Source organism: Perognathus longimembris, chromosome 9 (assembly GCF_023159225.1).
Source record: "Perognathus longimembris pacificus isolate PPM17 chromosome 9, ASM2315922v1, whole genome shotgun sequence".
Classification (NCBI taxonomy): Eukaryota; Metazoa; Chordata; class Mammalia; order Rodentia; family Heteromyidae; genus Perognathus; species Perognathus longimembris.
In genome coordinates this window covers 27993933-28013031 of record NC_063169.1, presented here as the reverse complement: position 1 = coordinate 28013031, position 19099 = coordinate 27993933, and the positions used below count along the sequence as shown (strand labels likewise).

Below are 19099 nucleotides of genomic sequence, written 5' to 3'. Positions count from 1 at the left end.
TAGCAAAGCAGCACCAGATTCAGACATGGAAAAATCTTTAATAACCAATATAATGGACATCTATAAGCCAGAGAAAATTCTGTTTGCTAACTGTAATAAACTATAAACATTTTAAGTATTAAGTTAGTCACTTAACAGGAGGATTGTGGTTTGAATCCAAACTGGGCAGAAAAGTTCTAGAGCTGGGTGCAGTGTTACATGCAATGGAGACTATTTATTCATTAAACAATTAAGTTATCTAGCACTTACCACATGCTAGGCCCTGTGCTAAAACCTATAAATTCATCAGTAAGAAAGACATGGTGGTATGCAAGGGAATTAGAATTTAAAGAACAAGTGGCATTAATCAAATAAAAATGGCAACTATAATCTGTTCTGTACAAGAGAGGTAAACAATACTGTGAAAACTAAAAATGAAAAGATAAGAAAGTACTTTTGCCAAGGAAGGGTGGCTCAGCAGTTTCCTAAATGTATGCAAGGCTCTAGATTCAAACCCAGCATCACACACGCACACATATAATCAAGGGAAAAAAATGGGTAAGTAGGTGTTGACTTGGAGCAGTACTCTAGCAGAGGGATTAGTATGGATAAAGGTTCAGAAAAGGAAATAATGAGTTTCTAGGCTGGAGAAAGGTCAGCACAGCTAAAGTAGAGTGAAAGCACAATGGCCAGGTAACAAATATCTCTTACCTTTGTTAACAGTTCTCGGTTTATTTTAAAATTTACTGTCCTTGGACCAGCGCTGATTTCACTCACCACTGCATCACATTTAAGCTGAAAAGACAATAAATCACATAAAGTAGCTGGATCATGACCCTGACCAGTCTCTTCAGTTCTACATTGGACGTAGAAAAACACATTTATTTTTACATGACTGAAATTTTGTCTTCACAGTCTCTCCTTTTCTTCACCTCAAATTCTCTATCTACCATAAAGAGACATATATTTCACTCATCTTTGGGAAGAGCCCAGAAAATGACATTCTGTCTGTGCTTCTGTACCAAGTGCACTTTGCACCAAGGCACAGGAAATAATTTAAGTAATCTGTTTTACTTACTAATCTGCTAGATGTTCAACTCTCTGATAAACCTATGAAACTAATGATACCTGTCATCATTGAAGAGCCACTCGTCTTTGACAAATTCCAAGAAATAAGGGAAAAGGGTTAAAAATTCTAATTCTACTATGGATATACTTCCTAACAAAAATGAGAAGATTTTATAATGAAATATTTACTTAGGGCTATATGTTGGTGGATCACACCTATAATCCTAGCTACTCAAGCGGTGAAGACTATGAGGTTCACAGTACAAGGCCAGCCTCCACAAAAGTTACATGAACCTCATCTCAACTAACAGCTGGGTGAAATGGCACCTGTTAGCATTTCCCTAGCCTCAGGTCCTCAGCTCCTCCCACTAGACCCCAGACCCACCCATACCTAATGAGCCACTCCTACTCACTACCTAACGTCTTCCCCTTTACCCCCAGAGAGAGAAGCTGCCACCTGGATAAGGTGCAGACGCCATGGGAACTATGGCACCACTAATAAACCTCCCTCCTTATGAACCTTCTTCTCCTGTCTGTGTTATCTCCTCATGGTCCTCTGGGATGGCCGGGACATATGCTTTCAGCACCTATCATAGTTATGATGGCAAGCATAATATTCTATGCTGGGCAAAAAGCATGATCTACTTCAGAAAAAAGTAGGGCAGAAAGGGCCAGGTACATGGCTCAGGTGGCAGAGTGCTTGCCAAACACAAAGCTCTGAATTCAAGTCCACATAATAGTATCAAAAAACAAAACATTCAGTTATCTATATTCCTTTACATACTCACTTTGTTTTTTTGTTTTCTGTTTTTTTGTTTTGGCCAGTCCTGGGCCTTGGACTCAGGGCCTGAGCACTGTCCCTTGCTTCTCTTTGCTCAAGGCTAGCACTCTGCCACTTGAGCCACAGCGCCACTTCTGGCCGTTTTCTATATATGTGGTGCTGGGGAATCGAACCCAGGGCTTCATGTGTACGAGGAAAGCACTCTTGCCACTAGGCCATGTTCCCCTATATACTCATTCTTTAACTTTTGTTATTCTTTCAAGTAGAGGCACTGAGATAGAGTCTCATAATGTCAGCCATGCTGGTCATGAACTCATTACGCAGCTCAGGCTGGTCTTGAACTCTTGATCACACTATCTGAAGCTATTCAAGTATAGCTGCTGTGTGCTACCATGTCCCAGCTTTAATTTCTTTTTTCCTCATTCTAATTCTTTAGAGTCCCAGATAACTCTTCTGCATTTACATAATAACCCTATGTGGTTTCTTTTAAAAAAAAAAAATCCCTACTGAAAATCTGCTTCTTTTTTGTGGGTATTATACTAATAATTTAGATTTGATCACTTTTTACAATCCTTTTAGTTCCTCTTTTAGAATACAAAACCCATCAGAAAACTTACAAATGTAGATGTGTTAAATCACCTACTTTTCTGTAATCATGACTATTTATATGTAATCATTTCTTCTTTTAATGCTCTTAGAAACTCATTTCAAAATTTGCTACCCACTTGTCTAATTTATCAAGCTTGTTCTACATTCAACTAGCTTCAATGTGTAAAATTAATCAACACTTCAGTTCTCTTGCAAGTAATTAAAAAAATTGAACAATGCTGGCTCAAGAGGAAATGCTTCAAAATTAATTTGAAAAATCATTGTAACCTTCTAGTATATGGTAAAAATGAACTTAATTAAATGGTATCTTCCAAGTTTCTATGAACAAAGAAACACAAAGAAATTCATGCCAGTAGGCTTTTTTTCCCTCCTTTAGCCCCTAAGTTCATTAACGTTAGAGACAAAATACCTTCTCTGCCAGTCTCTTGGCTTGATCTTGAATATCTGGTCTTGAAAGGTCACTGTTGTTTTCCAGTAAAGAATCCACTGAAAGACGGAAATCTGCTACATCTCTAACAAACAGACATTGAAATGAGAAAGGGTTCTAGTGTAAACAAACACTAATGACTGGGCTCTCCACCCCAACATTTTATCAAATGTTAATTACCTACTATTTACTTAGAATTTTTTCTTATCATTTAAGTTTTCCTCTTCTATTTCCTAATTGCAGTTTTATGAAAGAGGAAGAGATTTAAAGTTAAACATCTCCCCCTTTTGTCCTGCTGCACCTAATAAGCAGAGTTAGAAAAAGTCCAGGTATCTTGACCGCTTTTAAAATCATGCCTCTATCTTTTTTTTTCCTGACTTTTAAAAATCCTGCCTCTATCTTAATGCTTGCTATTAATGGTTTTTGTTTGTTGCCAGTCCTGGGGCTTGAACTCAGGGCCTGAGGACTGTCCCTGGCTTGTTTTCACTCTACCACTCTAACACTCTGCCACTTGAGCCACAACACCACTTCCGGCCTTTTTTGTTTATGTGGTGCTGAGGAATTGAACTCAGGGCTTCCTGGATGCTAGGCAAGCACTCTACCACAAAGCCATAGCCCAGCCCTACTAATGATGTTTGAACAAGAAAACAAAAAGTATTTTTTAAATGTCATTTGAGTTTCTACATGAAGGGGGAAAGAAAAGAGTATCATTGTTAACACCCAGCTCTGTAGTTCATTAATGGTCAGGACCAATTGTATTTTCTTCCAAGTGAGGATAAAACAATGAGTGACAATAATACTGCTTGATAACAGCAGTCATCTCTAAGAAGGGAGGGGATAGAGTCAAAGCATTTCAGTGACTTGAACAGTATTTGTAACATTTTATTACTGAAACAAAAATCAAGTCACAAAAATGAAAGAGAGGGCTGGGAATATGGCCTAGTGACAAGAGTGCTTGCCTCATATACATGAAGCCCTAGGTTCGATTCCCCAGCACCACCTATGTAGAAAACGGCACACATATGTAAAAACGGCACCACATATGTAGAAAAATGTAGAAGTGGCGCTGTGGCTCAAGTAGCAGAGTGCTTTGAGCAAAAAGAAGCCAGGGACAGTGCTCAGGCCGTGAGACCAAGGCACAGGACTGGCCAAAAAAAAAAAAAAAAAAAAAAAAAGCGAAATAGAGACAAAGAGAGAAAGATAGATTTGGCAATTTAGAAGACCACTTCCGTTCATTATCTTTTCCCTACTAGTTTTTCTGCAGGTTTGAAATAATCCCAGGAGGGGCTGGGGATATAGCCTAGTGGCAAGAGTGCCTGCCTCGGATACACGAGGCCCTAGGTTCGGTTCCCCAGCACCACATATACAGAAAACGGCCAGAAGCGGCGCTGTGGCTCAAGTGGCGGAGTGCTAGCCTTGAGCAAAAGGAAGCCAGGGACAGTGCTCAGGCCCCGAGTCCAAGGCCCAGGACTGGCCAAAAAAAAAAAAAAAAAAAAGAAATAATCCCAGGAGGTACACAATGTATTTCCCCTAACCCATAAAACATTTTTTTTTTTTTTTTTTTGCCAGTCCTGGGGCTTGGACTCAGGGCCTGAGCACTGTCCCTGGCTTCTTTTTGCTCAAGGCTAGCACTCTGCCACTTGAGCCACAGCGCCACTTCTGGCCATTTTCTGTATATGTGGTGCTGGGGAATTGAACCCAGGGCCTGATGTACAAGAGGCAATCACTCTTGCCACTAGGCCATATCCCCAGCCCCTCATAAGACATTTTTAAAATCAACGAACATCTATGTAGCTACCCACACTAATATCTGATGTTCAATAGGAAACTAGAAAATAGGCAGAGTAAGATGTACTATGTTTTGTCTATGTGTCACATAAAGGACATATTCTGGAGGGGCACAAGTGACTTCTCATATCACTCATAAAATGCAGGAAAATGACAAATTCCTGTGTGACTACTGGTTAACATCTCATTAAGAAAAACTAGTCTATAAAACCATTAGGAATTTTCCTGGGCCTGCTGGCCTCTTGAGCTACTTGTGAGACAGAACTGTATCAAAATTTCAGGCGGGCCCACCAAAAACCTTCATGAAATCCCAGGCTGACCCACCAAAAACTAGTGAAATTCCATCTCAATCAACAAGCTAGGTGGCCTACAACTTTGACCCATTACATAATAGTACGAATAATATGCTTATATCTTTTCTAAACTCAATACCGAAATTCTACTGGGTAACACATTTCCTTACATTACTAACTGGCTAAGAGTACAGTCATCCTTTGGTATCTACAGGAGAGTTGGTTCTAAAACATCTTGATACCCAAATCCCTAGTTACCGTTATATAAAACAGTAAAAATGTTTGCATATATCCTACATACATCTGCTATATACTTTACAAAACTATGAGTAAATAGTTCTAACACATACATCCTTATAAATGGAATCTCAAAAAGTGAAAATTATATAGTAGAAAATCTGGTACAATAGTATTCAATCTTCAACAACTTCAAAAACTATAATCACACTTTTATCTTTATTACACAATACTAATTTTACTCCTATACACTTAGATATAATTTCATGAGTAAGTAGCATAGCAAACACTGTATTAGCACATATTAGAGTTTTCAAAATATATTAAAAAAAAAAAAACTTTTTGGTGCTGGTCCTGGGCACTGTCCCTAAGCTTCTTTCAAGGTTAGCAATTTACCACTTGAGCCACAGCTCCACTTCTGGCTTTTTTTGAGTAGTTCATTAGAGATAAGGGTCAAATTTTCATGTCCCAGTTTGCTTTGAACTGTGATACTCAGATCTCAGCTGCCTGAGTAGCTAGGAGTACATGCTCAGCTAATTTAATTTTATTAAGTCAATTGGAATTGGTTGAATATAATAAAGTATAGTTTATAATTAACTTTAAGGACTATTTGATAAATTGTTTGTTTGTTTTTTTGCCAGTCCTGGGCCTTGGACTCAGGGCCTGAGCACTGTCCCTGGCTTCCTTTTGCTCAAGGCTAGCACTCTGCCACTTGAGCCACAGCGCCACTTCTGGCCGTTTTCCATATGTGTGGTACTGGGGAATTGAACCCAGGGCTTCATGTATACGAGGTAGGCTCTCTTGCCACTAGGCCATATTCCCAGCCCATGATAAATTGAAGCATAACAAGTTTTTAGTTTCTGAATTGCCAAAATATTCACCATTTTAAGATTAATATTTTAAGAAATATGCTGCACTTAACTCTTTTATGGAAAGTGGAATTGCAGATATTGACTTAATCAAGTTTTCTGGTGGAAGATCCAAAACTCTGGAAAGCTGAAAAGTCAAAAGAAACAAAATAGGGCAAGACTGTTAGTTAGACAATATTGGTTAGAGTTTGAATGGAACATTACTTAGCAAAGAAAAAAAAAGAAACTACTCATATATTTAACAACAAATAAATCTCAAATGAATCATGCTAAACCAAAGAAGCCTGAACAGAGAATTCTTTTATTGCCCCCACCACCCCCCCGAAAAAAGGAAGAAAATATACATTTAAATTTCTTTGGCCTTCAGGAAAATCCAAAACTGTAAGGATTAAGAATAGATATATGGGAGTTGGAGGCATGGCTTAGGTGGTAAAGCATGGATACCAAGAGTTGAAGGCCAGGAAAGGGTATAAACATCAAGTACAGCTGGGGATATGGCCTAGTGGCAAGAGTACTTGCCTTGTATACATGAAGCCCTGGGTTCAATTCCTCAGCACCACGTATATAGAAAAACGGCCAGAAGGGGCACTGTGGCGCAAGTGGCAAAGTGCTAGGACAGTGCTCAGGCCCTGAGTCCAAGGCCCAGGACTGGCCAAAGGGAAAAAAAAAAAAGTCAAGTACAGAGCTGTTGTCTTTGACGATTAAATTTTATGTTTGTAAATTTAAAAATTAAGAAAAACTTTATGGAAAAAGATCAACAATGAAGATTCAAAGCTAATCTTCACTCAGAAAGTTTTGGAATGGGGAAACTTGAGACTGGTGGGAAAAGGCATTGCGGGGGAGGGGAATGATGGAAGGAGTTAAACTAATCAAGATGCATTCATTGTACACCTAAATGAATATGTTAAACTGAAGCCCCCTTGAACAACAACTATTTGACATATATGATATATATTTGACACACACACATAACTTAAGTATTTCCTTAGAACAGAACAACCAACATACATTACCCCCCAACCTATGTTAACTTCCTCAAGACCAAGAAGACTAATCTAACAAGACCAAACTTTTCATAAAACTTCATTCTAAAACCAAACAATTACTAAATATAAAAAGGTCTAAAATAGACCTATCAGTGGATCACAATAGCTCAACAGCTATGTACATATGATCATATAAGACAATGATAAGCAAAAACAACTCCAAGAGAAGGACACAGGAGGATTCTATTGTTGACATTATATTTAAAGTTCTAGGTGACTTTCCTTTGGCGTACGCTACGTGGCTACTGTATATGATTTTGGTAGACTGGGTATTATATATATATGCCTACCTGATCTAGGGAAGGGAAAGAAAAATAAGGGTGTAAGATATCACAAGAAATGTACTCACTGCCTTATTATTGACACACAAAGCTTCAATAGTAGTTTTACAAAAGGCACAAATAGTCCTGTAAGATGCAAATTTAAGAATGAAAGGGGTGGGAGAAAAATAGGGAGGTAACAAGTTTGACAAGAAATGTACTTACTACCTTATGTATGTAACTGTACACCACCCTGACAATAAAAATAATTTTTAAAAAAAGAATGAAAGGGAGGGTGTGGAGGCATAGGGAAAAATTTAACAGGATGATGTGAGTTTTCCAAGATAAGAGTTCTGTATGTAGATGGTAGTACGGCTCTACAGCAATGTGAATGCAATTAGTAACTGACCTATAAATCTGAAATGCTTAATGTATTTTCCCCACAAGAAGAGCTGAAAGAAAAAGTGAAAAACAGATTAAAAATCTAAACATCAAAGCAATGTACCAGTGGCACAAACTCTTAATCCCAACTGAGAGCTGAAGATCAAGTTTCTCAGCAAGCTGAGCAAGAAAGCTCACATCTCCAATTAACTACCAAAAATGCTGGAAGGAGAGCTGTGTCTCAAGTGGTAGGGGCGCTAGCCTAGAGTACAAAAGCTCAGGGACAGCACCCAGGCCCTGAGTTCAGGATCCAGGAATGCCTCTCCCCCTCAGCAAAAAAAAAAGTCTGAGAAAATGCATATGAAAGTTTTGTTTTGTTTTTGAGAGGTTGAAATGGGAGTCTTTTAAAGACAAAACTTTTAAAGACAAAAACCACATGCTTGGGGTGGATACCAAGCTTTATATGGAAGTACTCAGGTGCAAGCAGAACTTTATAACTAAGGAAGTTGCTCAGGGGTCAGCTTAAACTTTCCATATAGGAGATATACCTCAAACTTTCCATATTAGGGGGATACTCAGAGGCAGGCAAATCAAACCATTTAGGTTCAGAAGCTCTACTGTCGTTGTCCCCCCCACCAACAGTCATATATCAAGGAGACCATGCCCCTTTGTTCTCTGTGTTCTAGGCTTGTCTCGCTCAACAATTGTTCAAGTTCTGACCATTTCCCTACGAATACCAATATTTTATCATTTCTAATCGCTATGTAGTATTCCATTGTGTATAGGTACCACATTTTTTGGATCCATTCATCTGCAGTGAGCATCTGAGTTGTTTCCATATTTTGGCTATTGTGAATTGTGCAGCATTAAACATGGATGTGCAGATGTCTTTATGATATCCTGAGACCTGTTGTTCAGGATAGATGCCTAGGAGTGGTATGGCTGGGTCATAGGGTAGGTCTATGCTGAGCTTTTTGAGGAACCTCCATACTGTTCTCCAAAGTGGTTGTACTAATTTGCACTCCCACCAACAGTTGAGAAGGGTTCCTCTTTCCTGGCACCCCCTCCAGCATTTGTTGTTGGCTGAGTTCAGAGTATAGGCCATTCTAACTGGAGTTCAGGCTCCAGGAATGCCCCTCCCCCTCAAAAACAAAAAGTCTGAAAAATGCATATGAAGTCTTCAAAATCAAAAATTTTGAAGTTAACTCATACCTATAATCCTAGCTACTCAGGAAGCTGAGATCTGAGAATCACAGTTCTTTGCTGGGCAGCAAAGTCCATGTGACGAGTCTCCAATAAACCACCAGAAAACCAGAAGTGGAGCTGTAGCTCAGCAAAAAAGCTCAGGGACATCACCCAGGCCCTGAGTTCAAGCCTCACTATCGACCAAAAATAAAAAAAAAAATAAAAAAGAAAAAGAAAAAAGAAAAAAGAGGAAGATAATTGGAAAAACTGGAAACTGAAGGACTGATTCCAGCCTTATTCCCCAGGTCAAGCAAGACACCAGGTGCAAGGGAACAGGCTTGACCACATGCCTGGCCGCAGGCACGTTATTCCAAACAGCCTGGCCAAGGACACTACCCTTGGTCTCCAGAGGACAATAGCCCCTCAAATCAGGTGCAACATTCTACTATGGGCCCAGTCAAGGACATGGCCCTGGGCCCCCAAGAGACTATAACCCATTTTTTATTTTCTGTTTCCTTGTTAAGCCTTATATAAGCCTACCCCCAAATCTAGTCATTTGCACAACCTTCAATCCCATGGGAAGGTCTGTGCCCCTGGCTGTTCCTCAATAAACAGCTCTCCCATGTTGAGGATTGAGTCCCGCTTATTCCTTTAGCACGCTCCATTTTTCTCACAGAAACCAAAGTATGATGCAGAAAGAACTAAGCACAAACAGGTTTTTTAAAACAAGATTAAAACAGAGAAAAAAAAGGGCTGGGAATATGGCCTAGTGGCAAGAGTGCTTGCCTCAGATACATGAAGCCCTGCGTTCAATTCCTCAGCACCACATATATAGAAAATGGCCAGAAGTGGCACTGTGGCTCAAGTGGCAGAGTGCTAGCCTTGAGCAAAAAGAAGCCAGGGACAGTGCTTAGGCCCTGAGTTCAAGCCCCAGGACTGGCAAAAAAAAAGAGATTAAAACTTAGAACGAGATAATTGGTCCAACCCTAGAAAAACTAGGGTCCCTGAGGCAGAAAAAGATTGGCAAAGAAGAAGGTATATACAAGTAAGTACGTAAATATATAAGAACAGAGAGACAAAGCCCAAAGCCACAACTTTTAAAGTGAAGATTCTGAAGCAGATCTGAGTAGCTTCATCTGACTGGGCCCTAACAAGTTTTAACTCAAGGCCCATAGAGATACATCAATCTATCTCTGATGGCTACTGGATACAATTCTTGGAATGTATACTAAGCCTAGCAGACCTAGAGAGCTATCCTTTAGCAACACTAAAGCTCAAAAATGTAAACCTTAGAAGCCTTACAAGCCTTAGAAACTTGTAAAAAAAAAAAATCCTCACCTGAATTTTATACAATAGTATCCTATCTCTTTCTGTTTTGCCTACTTGATGATCTACTCAAACTTTAGCATTCAGTATAAAAAACATGTTAGCCTCTGAGCAGTCCTCACCCACTCATTTCTCTGGCACAAAGGCAAACTTGGTTCCTACCCTAGTACCAAGATACTGGGCACAAGATAAAGAAATATCAGGCTGGCTCTAAACAGGTGCAAAATTTGGTTAGGAATTAAACTTGCCAGGTTCCGAATCAAATTATGACAACTGTATAAAATCTCCAACTTTGCTATCTTGACTTAAAGGCTGAGAAAGCAAGGCATCAACTGAACCAATCTATCTAAACTGGAAATGATAGTTCACTGTAATAGAACTTCATTTTTTCTTTTGTCCTGATTAGCTAGCTACCAGTGTAATCTTTGGAGACTTCCAAATAACTTGTTTGGTATAGAAGCTTCCCGAAAAACCTATCAGTTCTTCAGCAGAAAGCAAAGCATCAACAGTTTATTTAGGCTTTAAGATTTCTGGCCAAGGTCTTTGCACCAGCCACAAAAATGGTGTTAGAGGAAGGGCAGCTTCTGATTGTTATCATGCAGATTATCCCCACCCACCTCCACCCTCATCACTGACAATCTCCCTTAAATTCTCAGTAAATGTATCAGTATTTTCTCAATTTGAGGCACTACTAAGAGCATTGATGAGGTAGATGAGGTAGTGTCTTCCTTTACCCAAGAAGTAGTAAGTTCAGGTTTGCTACATAAAAGTTAATGTTGGTGACTCTTTGGGAATCTAACATTCGGCACAGCAGCAGGGAAGAGGAATTCCCCTTCAAATGCCTACACATATAAAAGAGCTGAAGTAATACACTAGGAAAATTATGTCCATTAATATGCCCATTGATAAGACATATTTACAGACCCAGAGTAAAGACCCATATGTGCAAGACAATGTTTCCTTGCAAAATTCTACAGGTGGTTAGCGAATTTAAAAAATTCCTCTTGCTGAATCCCAGAGCTCTTCAGTAGCTTTTTTTTTTAATTCCCTCCTTATAAAGCTGTTCAAATACGTCTCTGAAGCAAAACAAAAACAGTGTCATGTATTTTTTTGAGATTTACCAAAATAATAATTTTAGGCCCAGAATGCAGAAGAGAACGCAAGAGAAAGAACCAACTTTTAAATAAGTTTCTCTTTAGAACGGTAATTCGGATCCATTATCAACTTCACTGACCGTGTGAGGAATGCTCATTTCTGTCGGGTCAAATGACCTCAAAGGCTTTCCACCCAGGGTTAAAGCACGCCAAACTAAGGGTTGAGAAGCCTCTAGGAGGTCCCAAGTGCCTCTGGGGGTTTACTTTTCACCTCAAAGAAGCAGTCCTCCCCGACATTCCCGACCGCTCGGAAAGCTCGCCCAGCCGCTCCGGGCCGGGGGAACCTGCTGAGTGGAGATTAGTTCAAAGCAGTGAAAGAATTTGGGGGTCCCGGTCTACCCGCTGCCGGCGCGGGAACAAATACCTGACTGGCAATCGACCTGCGAAAGCCACACGCCATCCCCGCCTCAACCAGCGCGCGGCGACGGCCGGCGAGCACCAGGGTTCGCTCCGGCTTTCCTCCGCACGCCCCGCCCCCTCACGCCGGAAACTCGCGTCGGAAGGCAATGACAGCCAATGAAGAAGCCGAGTATTACGTCACTGACCTTTGCCCTGCCGCCGCGAGGGCGCGCGGGAAATCCTCGTGTCCCAGGACGGCTCCAGGGCGTAAGGACCATGGCTACCTCCTCGGTGTCCAAGGTACGTGGGGGCGGGCGCTCGTGGTAGCTCCACCACTGCCTGATGCTTCTTTGAAGAAGGGATGGAGCCGGAGGTTCTGTAGGTTTCGGTTCCCTGGCTGGAGGGGTGGAGTGGCAGACAGAGTTTGCGCATCTTTGCTTCAGGTCCAGTTGAGGCCAACGGTGTGGGGCGGGAGGTCGCCGGTCCCGCTCGCGGTGCGGCCTGGAGGACTTCTACATTCTGTTTTCTGGAGGTCTGTTGTTCCGAGGATACACCCCATTATTCTCTACTTGTTCGCCTTCATAAATACTTACTGTGCGTCTAGCACTCCGTTAGGTATTGAGACACCTAGATCAACGATGCAGACCATTTTTGCACGGAAAAAAGACATTGGTACATTGATTTTCATGAGCTGTGGTAAGTGTTAGCGAGGGGAAAATTGCCATGAAGAGTAAGAAGAGTGGGAAAAAATTAGCACAGACGAGGATCAGCGAAGGCAATTTGGAGAAAGTGGCATTTGGGCCTTGCCTGAAAAATAAATAGAAGCTTGGCAGGTGTAAAATTGGGGGAAGGGAGTAGATAGCCTAACACTTTTTTTTTGCCTTAGAAAGATAGAAATAAAGTGGGATAGAAAACAAGAAAAGCACTTGGAAAAGTTAATATAATCAGGAAGTAGAGAATGAATAGGAGCATTAGGAAAATTGAGAATGGAAAAGAATGCAGGTATGTGTGTATTGGGGGGTGGAGGTTATGTAGACCGTTCAGGTGGACTGCCTAGGTGACTCCAGGACTGAAAGTCAAAGTGTAGTTGGTAAGATCAATCCTCAAGTTGTACTCCAATGTGGTATTCTTTAGCCACATGTAGCTAACTACATTTGAATTAAAGTCAACTTCAATAAAAGTTAAATTCAGTTCTTGAGTAGCACTAAGCCATGTTTTGAGCTCTTAATAACCCTACTGACCATTTCAGAACAGATGTGTATGAGATTTCTGTCATTATACAAAGTTGTGTTAGATAGCATATGCTGAACCATATTGTGTTCTATGTTTGGTTTGGGCTTTTTTTTTTTTGCCAGTCCTGGGGCTTGAACTCAGGGCCTGAGCACTGTCCATGGCTTCTTTTTGCTCAAGGCTAGCACGCTGCCGCTTGAGCCACAGAGCCACTTCTGGCTTTTTCTATGCATGTGGTGCTAAGGAATCAAATCTAGGGCTTCATGTATAGGAGGTGAGCACTTTACCACTAGGCCATATTCCCAGCTCCCATATTGTGTTCTAATAGGGAATCCCCTAAAGTCAGACTGTCTGATGAAAAATATAGATGAAGAAATTGTACAGACATTTTTCCCTAATAAAGCAGTGAACTAATGATGAATGCTGACCCCAAACATCTCATTTTTAATTCATTAAAATGGCCTAGGAAAGGCAAATGAAGAAGTGAAAACCCTGGCATTTAAAGTTTCAGCAGACTGTGATGCCAGTGTCAAACCCAGAAGAGATGTAACAGTACTCAAGGTTTTGCTTGGATGATGATTTTGTTCTTCTCTATACGGTTCTATAGGTTTTGAGTGGTCAGTCTTCAATCCTATTGTTTTTGTATCTTACTGAAAATGAGACTTTTAGGAAAGAATATGTTTATTGGGATGATTATGAAGTAGAACCTATTAATTCTTTTTTGTTGTTACTTGGCCAGTCCTGGGGGTTGAACTCAAGGGCCTGTATACTGTGTTTTTTTGGTCAATGCCAGTGTTCTACTACTTGAGCCACCGCTTCACTTCTGGATTTTTTTTTTTTTTTTTTTTTTTTGGGCCAGTCCTGGGCCTTGGACTCAGGGCCTGAGCACTGTCCCTGGCTTCTTCCCGCTCAAGGCTAGCACTCCGCCACTTGAGCCACAGCGCCGCTTCTGGCCGTTTTTCTGTATATGTGGTGCTGGGGAATCGAACCTAGGGCCTCGTGTATCCGAGGCAGGCACTCTTGCCACTAGGCTATCTCCCCAGCCCCACACTTCTGGATTTTTATTTGTTAATTGGAGAGAAGATCACAGACTTTTCTATTTGTGCTGCTTCACTTCTAGATTTTTATTTGTTAATTGGAGATAAGAGTCTCACAGAGGGCTGGGGATATGGCCTAGTGGCAAGAGTGCTTGCCTCGTATACATGAGGCCCTAGGTTCGATTCCCCAGCACCACATATACAGAAAAAGGCCAGAAGTGGCGCTGTGGCTCAAGTGGCAGAGTGCTAGCCTTGAGCAAGAAGCCAGGGACAGTGCTCAGGCCCTGAGTCCAAGCCCCAGGACTGGCCAAAAAAAAAAAAAAAAAAGAGTTTCACAGACATTTCTATTTAGGCTGGCTTTGAACTGCAACCCTCAGATCTCAGCCTCCTGAATACCTAGGATTACAGCCGTGAGCCACCAGTGCCTAGCAATAACAAATTTCTTTTAGAATGAATATCTTTATTTTTAATAGTGTTGCTCTTCATTTTAATGCATAGTATTTATTTTCCACTAAGTTTCATGAATGGAACCTATCTCGAGTTAAATTTAATCAGCTTTTATTTTCTTCATCTACTTATACAGTTTCAAAGAATGAAAATGAAACATAAATAATGTGCTTTCCTAACAACAGAAAAAGCCTCTCCTCACCCCCCCCCCCTTTTTTTTTGGCCAGTCCTGGGGCTTGAACTCTGGGCCTGAGCACTGGCTCTGAACTTTTTTGGCTCAAGGCCAGCTAGCACTGAGCCACAGCACCATTTCCAGCTTTTTCTGTATATGTGGTACTGAGGAATTGAACCCAGGGATTCATGCATGCTAGGCAAGCACTCTATCACTAAGCCACATTCCCAGCCCCTCCCTCCTTTTTAAATTTGCTCGTTCATGGATATTTGGGTAGAGTTTTCTGCTCTGTACTTAATTTGACTTTATACTTGTTTCCCACCCTCCTCTTTTTAAAAAATAGGGTTGTTTTGTCTTTAAACCAAGCTTCAAGAAGAGAAAGATCTCTGTACCAATAGGTAAGTGGCTTAACATCAAATTTGTTAGCTATTTTTTCTCCCATTTCACCTTCAATTTGAACTATGCCTAATTTAATTTAATAATTATCTTTTCTAAGCTTGGCTTTCTCTGCAGGTTGCTTTAAAGGGTATATTCCAGTACTAATATTGACTGAAGGGAGAAAGGAATACTTCAGTGTTATGATCTAAAGGGGAATATAAATTGTATACTCAAAAGGCAAGCTGTAAAATAAATTTCTTGTAAGGACTTGTCTGCCATAATTGTTTTATCTACAACTTACGAAATGAAAATAATTTTCTACCAGAAAACTATTTTGATCTTTGATCAAATAAAACAATTTAAATGCTGATTATTTACACAGATGTCTAGTAATGGAGGAAATATACACATTTATGTGTATGTAACAAAACAGAAAAATAAAAAAGAAAAATAGAAATTTGTGTTTTCTAATGAAAATTATGTAAAAAATTACTGGATAAAATAAACAGTATTAAGCTGGTGGGGGAGGGGGCATACCCCTGTAATCCCAACTTTTTAGGTGGCAGAGAAAGGAGAATTGTGGTTCCAGCCGGGCTTAAGCAAAAAGTTACCAAGATTCTTTCTCAAAAACAAGCCTGACTGGCTCTTGTCTGTAATCCCAGCTATTTGAGAAATGAAGATGGGGAGGATCACAATTCAAGGCTACCCTCGACAAAAAGTTTTCTTAACCACCTCCTACAATAGGCAGTAGGATCTCTGAGTCTAGCCCCGAACTGCAGGACAATACCTGAAAAATAGCTGACGGAGACTGGAGGTTCTACTCAAATAGTGAAGTGCCTAGCAAGTGAGAGGCCCTGAGTCTACAGTGCAGTACTGCACAAAACAAACAGAAAAGCCTAGAATGGTACAGTGCGCCTATAGACCTAGCAAATAGCAACTTGGAAGGTGGAGATGGTCATGGTTTAAAGCTAACTGGGCAAAGTGAGTGTGAGAATCTTATCTGAAAAGCAATAGAACTAGTTGTAGAACACTTGCCTAGCAACTCATTGCTAAAGTAAGTGTATGTTCTTTATAAATTATACATCAATAAAACTAAAATGTTAAAAATGCCTTCACTTTTTAAATTTATTCTTAGATAATCTGTTTAGTGATTAAGTTAGGAAGACTTGTCAAGCAAATTACACAATTGTTAGTCAAAAAGTGGTTATTACACTGGTTGTCAGTTGTAGCTGAACATTAGAATCATTTGGGAGAACTTTTTACCTTGATACAATTGTAGATTCACAGGCAGTTCTAAGGAATAATATAGAGAGTGGTCTACCCTTTACCTAGTTATGCTCAGTAGTACAGACTTACAGATAGTAAGTATCCAGTTGTGTGTTGCTGGAAATTGAACCCAGGGTTTCATAGATGCTAGGTGAGTGCTCTATATCCCACCCTAATAGTTCATTAAACTGAGTAACCACCTGAACTTTACACCGTTAAGACATTTTATATATTTTTATATTTGTAAGAGTATATCAAAGAATGTTTATCTCCATTAAAAAGACATGAGAATATGTAGAAGGAACTCAGTGATAAAGTGCTGTAAAGTGCTCAAGTGGGATTTGAACCCAGCTGTCTGATTCCAGAGCCCATGGTCTGTATGAAGCAAGTAGCTGCTTAGAACTTTTGTACTGAATTCTAGTTATAATGTGATAAGATGTATTTGCCATTTGTAGTGCTGATAAATGTAATGTGCAGTTACAGGATTTGAGCTGGCTGTTTTAGAACTTTGATAAGATTTTAATTGTGCCAGTGAGACCAACAAATACTGTTACAGTATGAAAATCTTCAAGAAATTGACCCCAATTATGAGGTAGATGGAGCAAGAATGAGGAAAATATATACAGGTATTAGCACTTGCCTTCACTAGCTGCATTTCTTGAAACAGATTGTCTTGCAGGAAGATGTGCTGCATTTTCCCTGTCTCTGACTTGAAGACACTTGAGCATGTCCCTGAGCAGCACTGGTAGCTCCCTTTCCTCAGTGTTCTCTAAATGACTGCATATCCCAATTTCTTCACTATGTATTTTGAAGTTACTTCAGCAAATAAATTCATGCCTTGATTTGTCACTAAACATTTTACTGTAATTCTACCCACTTTCAATATAAAATGATATGTTTAAAGCTCACTTGTTACTGTTTTACCTCTTACTATTGTATCCCTTGCCTTTTTTTCTTTTTCTTTCTTTTTTTTTTTCCTTTTAATATTGTAACATTGCACTTGTTGAATGTACTGGGGCTTGAACACAACAAATATGAAGGAAAGTAGAAAGCTATAGCGAGTGAAAAATATTTGATTAAACCAAAACTTATGATGGCTTTTGTGTATGAAATTTATTTTTCTTTCTCTCTGTTGCTTGCTTGCTTATTTGTGACAGGGAAGCCAGCCCAGGCTAGGTTCATACTTGCAATCTTACTATTGCTGGGGTTAAGGTGTGTAATGGTGTTTCAGGCCCAGCTTGCACATGGATATATTTTTTAAATTGGCTTATATCAGTTATCTGGGAAAGGGAAGGGGGTTATTGTTATATCTACACGTGAACATGAATTGTTTTTAAATATCATGTACTTAAAATACCTGTGTAATTTTTGAGAAATGACAAAATTATTATAAAATTATTTTGATAGGAAGGCCTGTTTTTTTAAATATGAAGAACCAATCTATTTTTAATGTCTCCAAATTAGAAAGTATCCTGATTTAAAAAAAAATTATGTAGTACTGAGGGATTGAACTCAGGGCTAGGCAAGCATTCTACCACTAAGCTACATTCCCAGCCTGTTTTGCTTTTTAAATGTAAAGAGTAACATTGATTCATGACAGTGTAAGACTTGGATCTAGTTAATAAAAATGCATTGACATACAGTATATTTTATACTTGAAAGCATTCTAGATTAATATGGAAGTAGAATTAGATTCAGTAGGAATGAAAGATAGTTGAAAAATAGCTCAAAATAAATAATACAAATATTTAGTTGAAAAGGGCATGTCAAATCAGTGGGAGAAAGAATAGGTTATTCAGTAAATGAATAATATTTTCCCCCAAATAAGAGATCATAAATTATTGTGAATTATAAAAGAATTTAGTGAACTTTGCAACAAGAAAAGAAAATATTTGCTATTATGTGATAAGGATTGTTCCATAGGATTTTTGTTTTTGTTTCTATGTATGTGTTACAGTATGGTTTAAAATTATTCCTTAATGTGAATCATGGTTTTCAAGTTTGAAAAACACTACAGTTAAAGGTACTTTGCGGCTGGGAATGTGGCTTGGCAGTAGAGTAAGTCCTGGAGGCTCAATTCCTCAGCACCACATACACAGAAAAAGCTGGAAGTGGCACTGTGGCTCAAGAGGTAGAGTGCTAGCCTTGAGCAAAAAGAAAGAAGCCAAGGACAGTGGTCAGGCTCTGAGTCCCACGCCCCATGACTAGCCAAAAAAAATTTTAACAAATGGCTAACAGGAAAAGAACATAAAATATACAGACTAAAGCCAGCACCAGTGGTTCACATCTGCAAACATTGTTACTCAATATACTTGATATCAGCAATAGAAGTTCAAAGGCAGCCCAGGCAGAACAATCCATCAAATCATCTCCAAAATAAACAAAAACTTGGGCTGCATCAAAAGGTAGAATGCCAGCTGTAAGCAAGCAAGCCAAGCAAGAACTTAAGACCCTAGTCCGAGCCCTGGCACTAGCACAAATAATAATAATTTATAAAATAAAATGAGACTGGACTAAAGTATGTCAGTGGAATCAAAATAGTAATAGAATCATTAAAGAGAGTTCAAAGCAAAAACAAAAACTATAGTATATGAGGATAATGAAAGTAGATATGCATAATGAAAACAATGGTAAATGTATGTGCTTCAAACTAGAAACCATTAAATAAAAACTTAGGTCTGGAGCAGTAGCTCATGCTTATAATCATAGTTATTCAAGAGGCCAAGATTAGGAGGATAGTGGTTAGAGACTAGCCTGGACAAAGTGTTTATGAGACTCCATCTCAAAAATCTGGGCATAGTGGCAAGCTCTTGTGCTCCCAGGAACT

General features: G+C 39.5%; 2 protein-coding genes across 5 annotated transcripts in view; one reads left to right on the top strand and one right to left on the bottom strand.

Annotated features, from left to right (window-relative positions):
* Rars2 (arginyl-tRNA synthetase 2, mitochondrial) overlaps nucleotides 1-11898 on the bottom strand; it is a 54654-nt gene extending 42756 nt beyond the window's left edge. The window contains exons 1-4 of the mRNA XM_048353859.1: nucleotides 11768-11898; nucleotides 6105-6178; nucleotides 2847-2949; nucleotides 691-774 (exon numbers count right to left, since the gene is read on the bottom strand). Coding sequence (XP_048209816.1) covers nucleotides 691-774; nucleotides 2847-2949; nucleotides 6105-6178; nucleotides 11768-11803 — 297 coding nt within the window. The 5' untranslated portion in view covers nucleotides 11804-11898. The remainder of the gene's footprint in view (nucleotides 1-690; nucleotides 775-2846; nucleotides 2950-6104; nucleotides 6179-11767) is intronic.
* The window catches only part of Orc3 (origin recognition complex subunit 3), a 45514-nt gene continuing 38309 nt past the window's right edge, over nucleotides 11895-19099 (top strand). For 3 of the 4 annotated variants that reach the window (XM_048353855.1, XM_048353854.1, XM_048353857.1), the window contains exons 1-2: nucleotides 11951-12042; nucleotides 14972-15026. In XM_048353855.1, the coding sequence (XP_048209812.1) occupies nucleotides 12019-12042; nucleotides 14972-15026 (79 nt within the window). In that variant the 5' untranslated portion in view covers nucleotides 11951-12018. Of the gene's footprint in view, nucleotides 12043-14971; nucleotides 15027-19099 lie in introns of all 4 variants that reach the window. The other variant, XM_048353856.1, reaches the window with a different exon arrangement.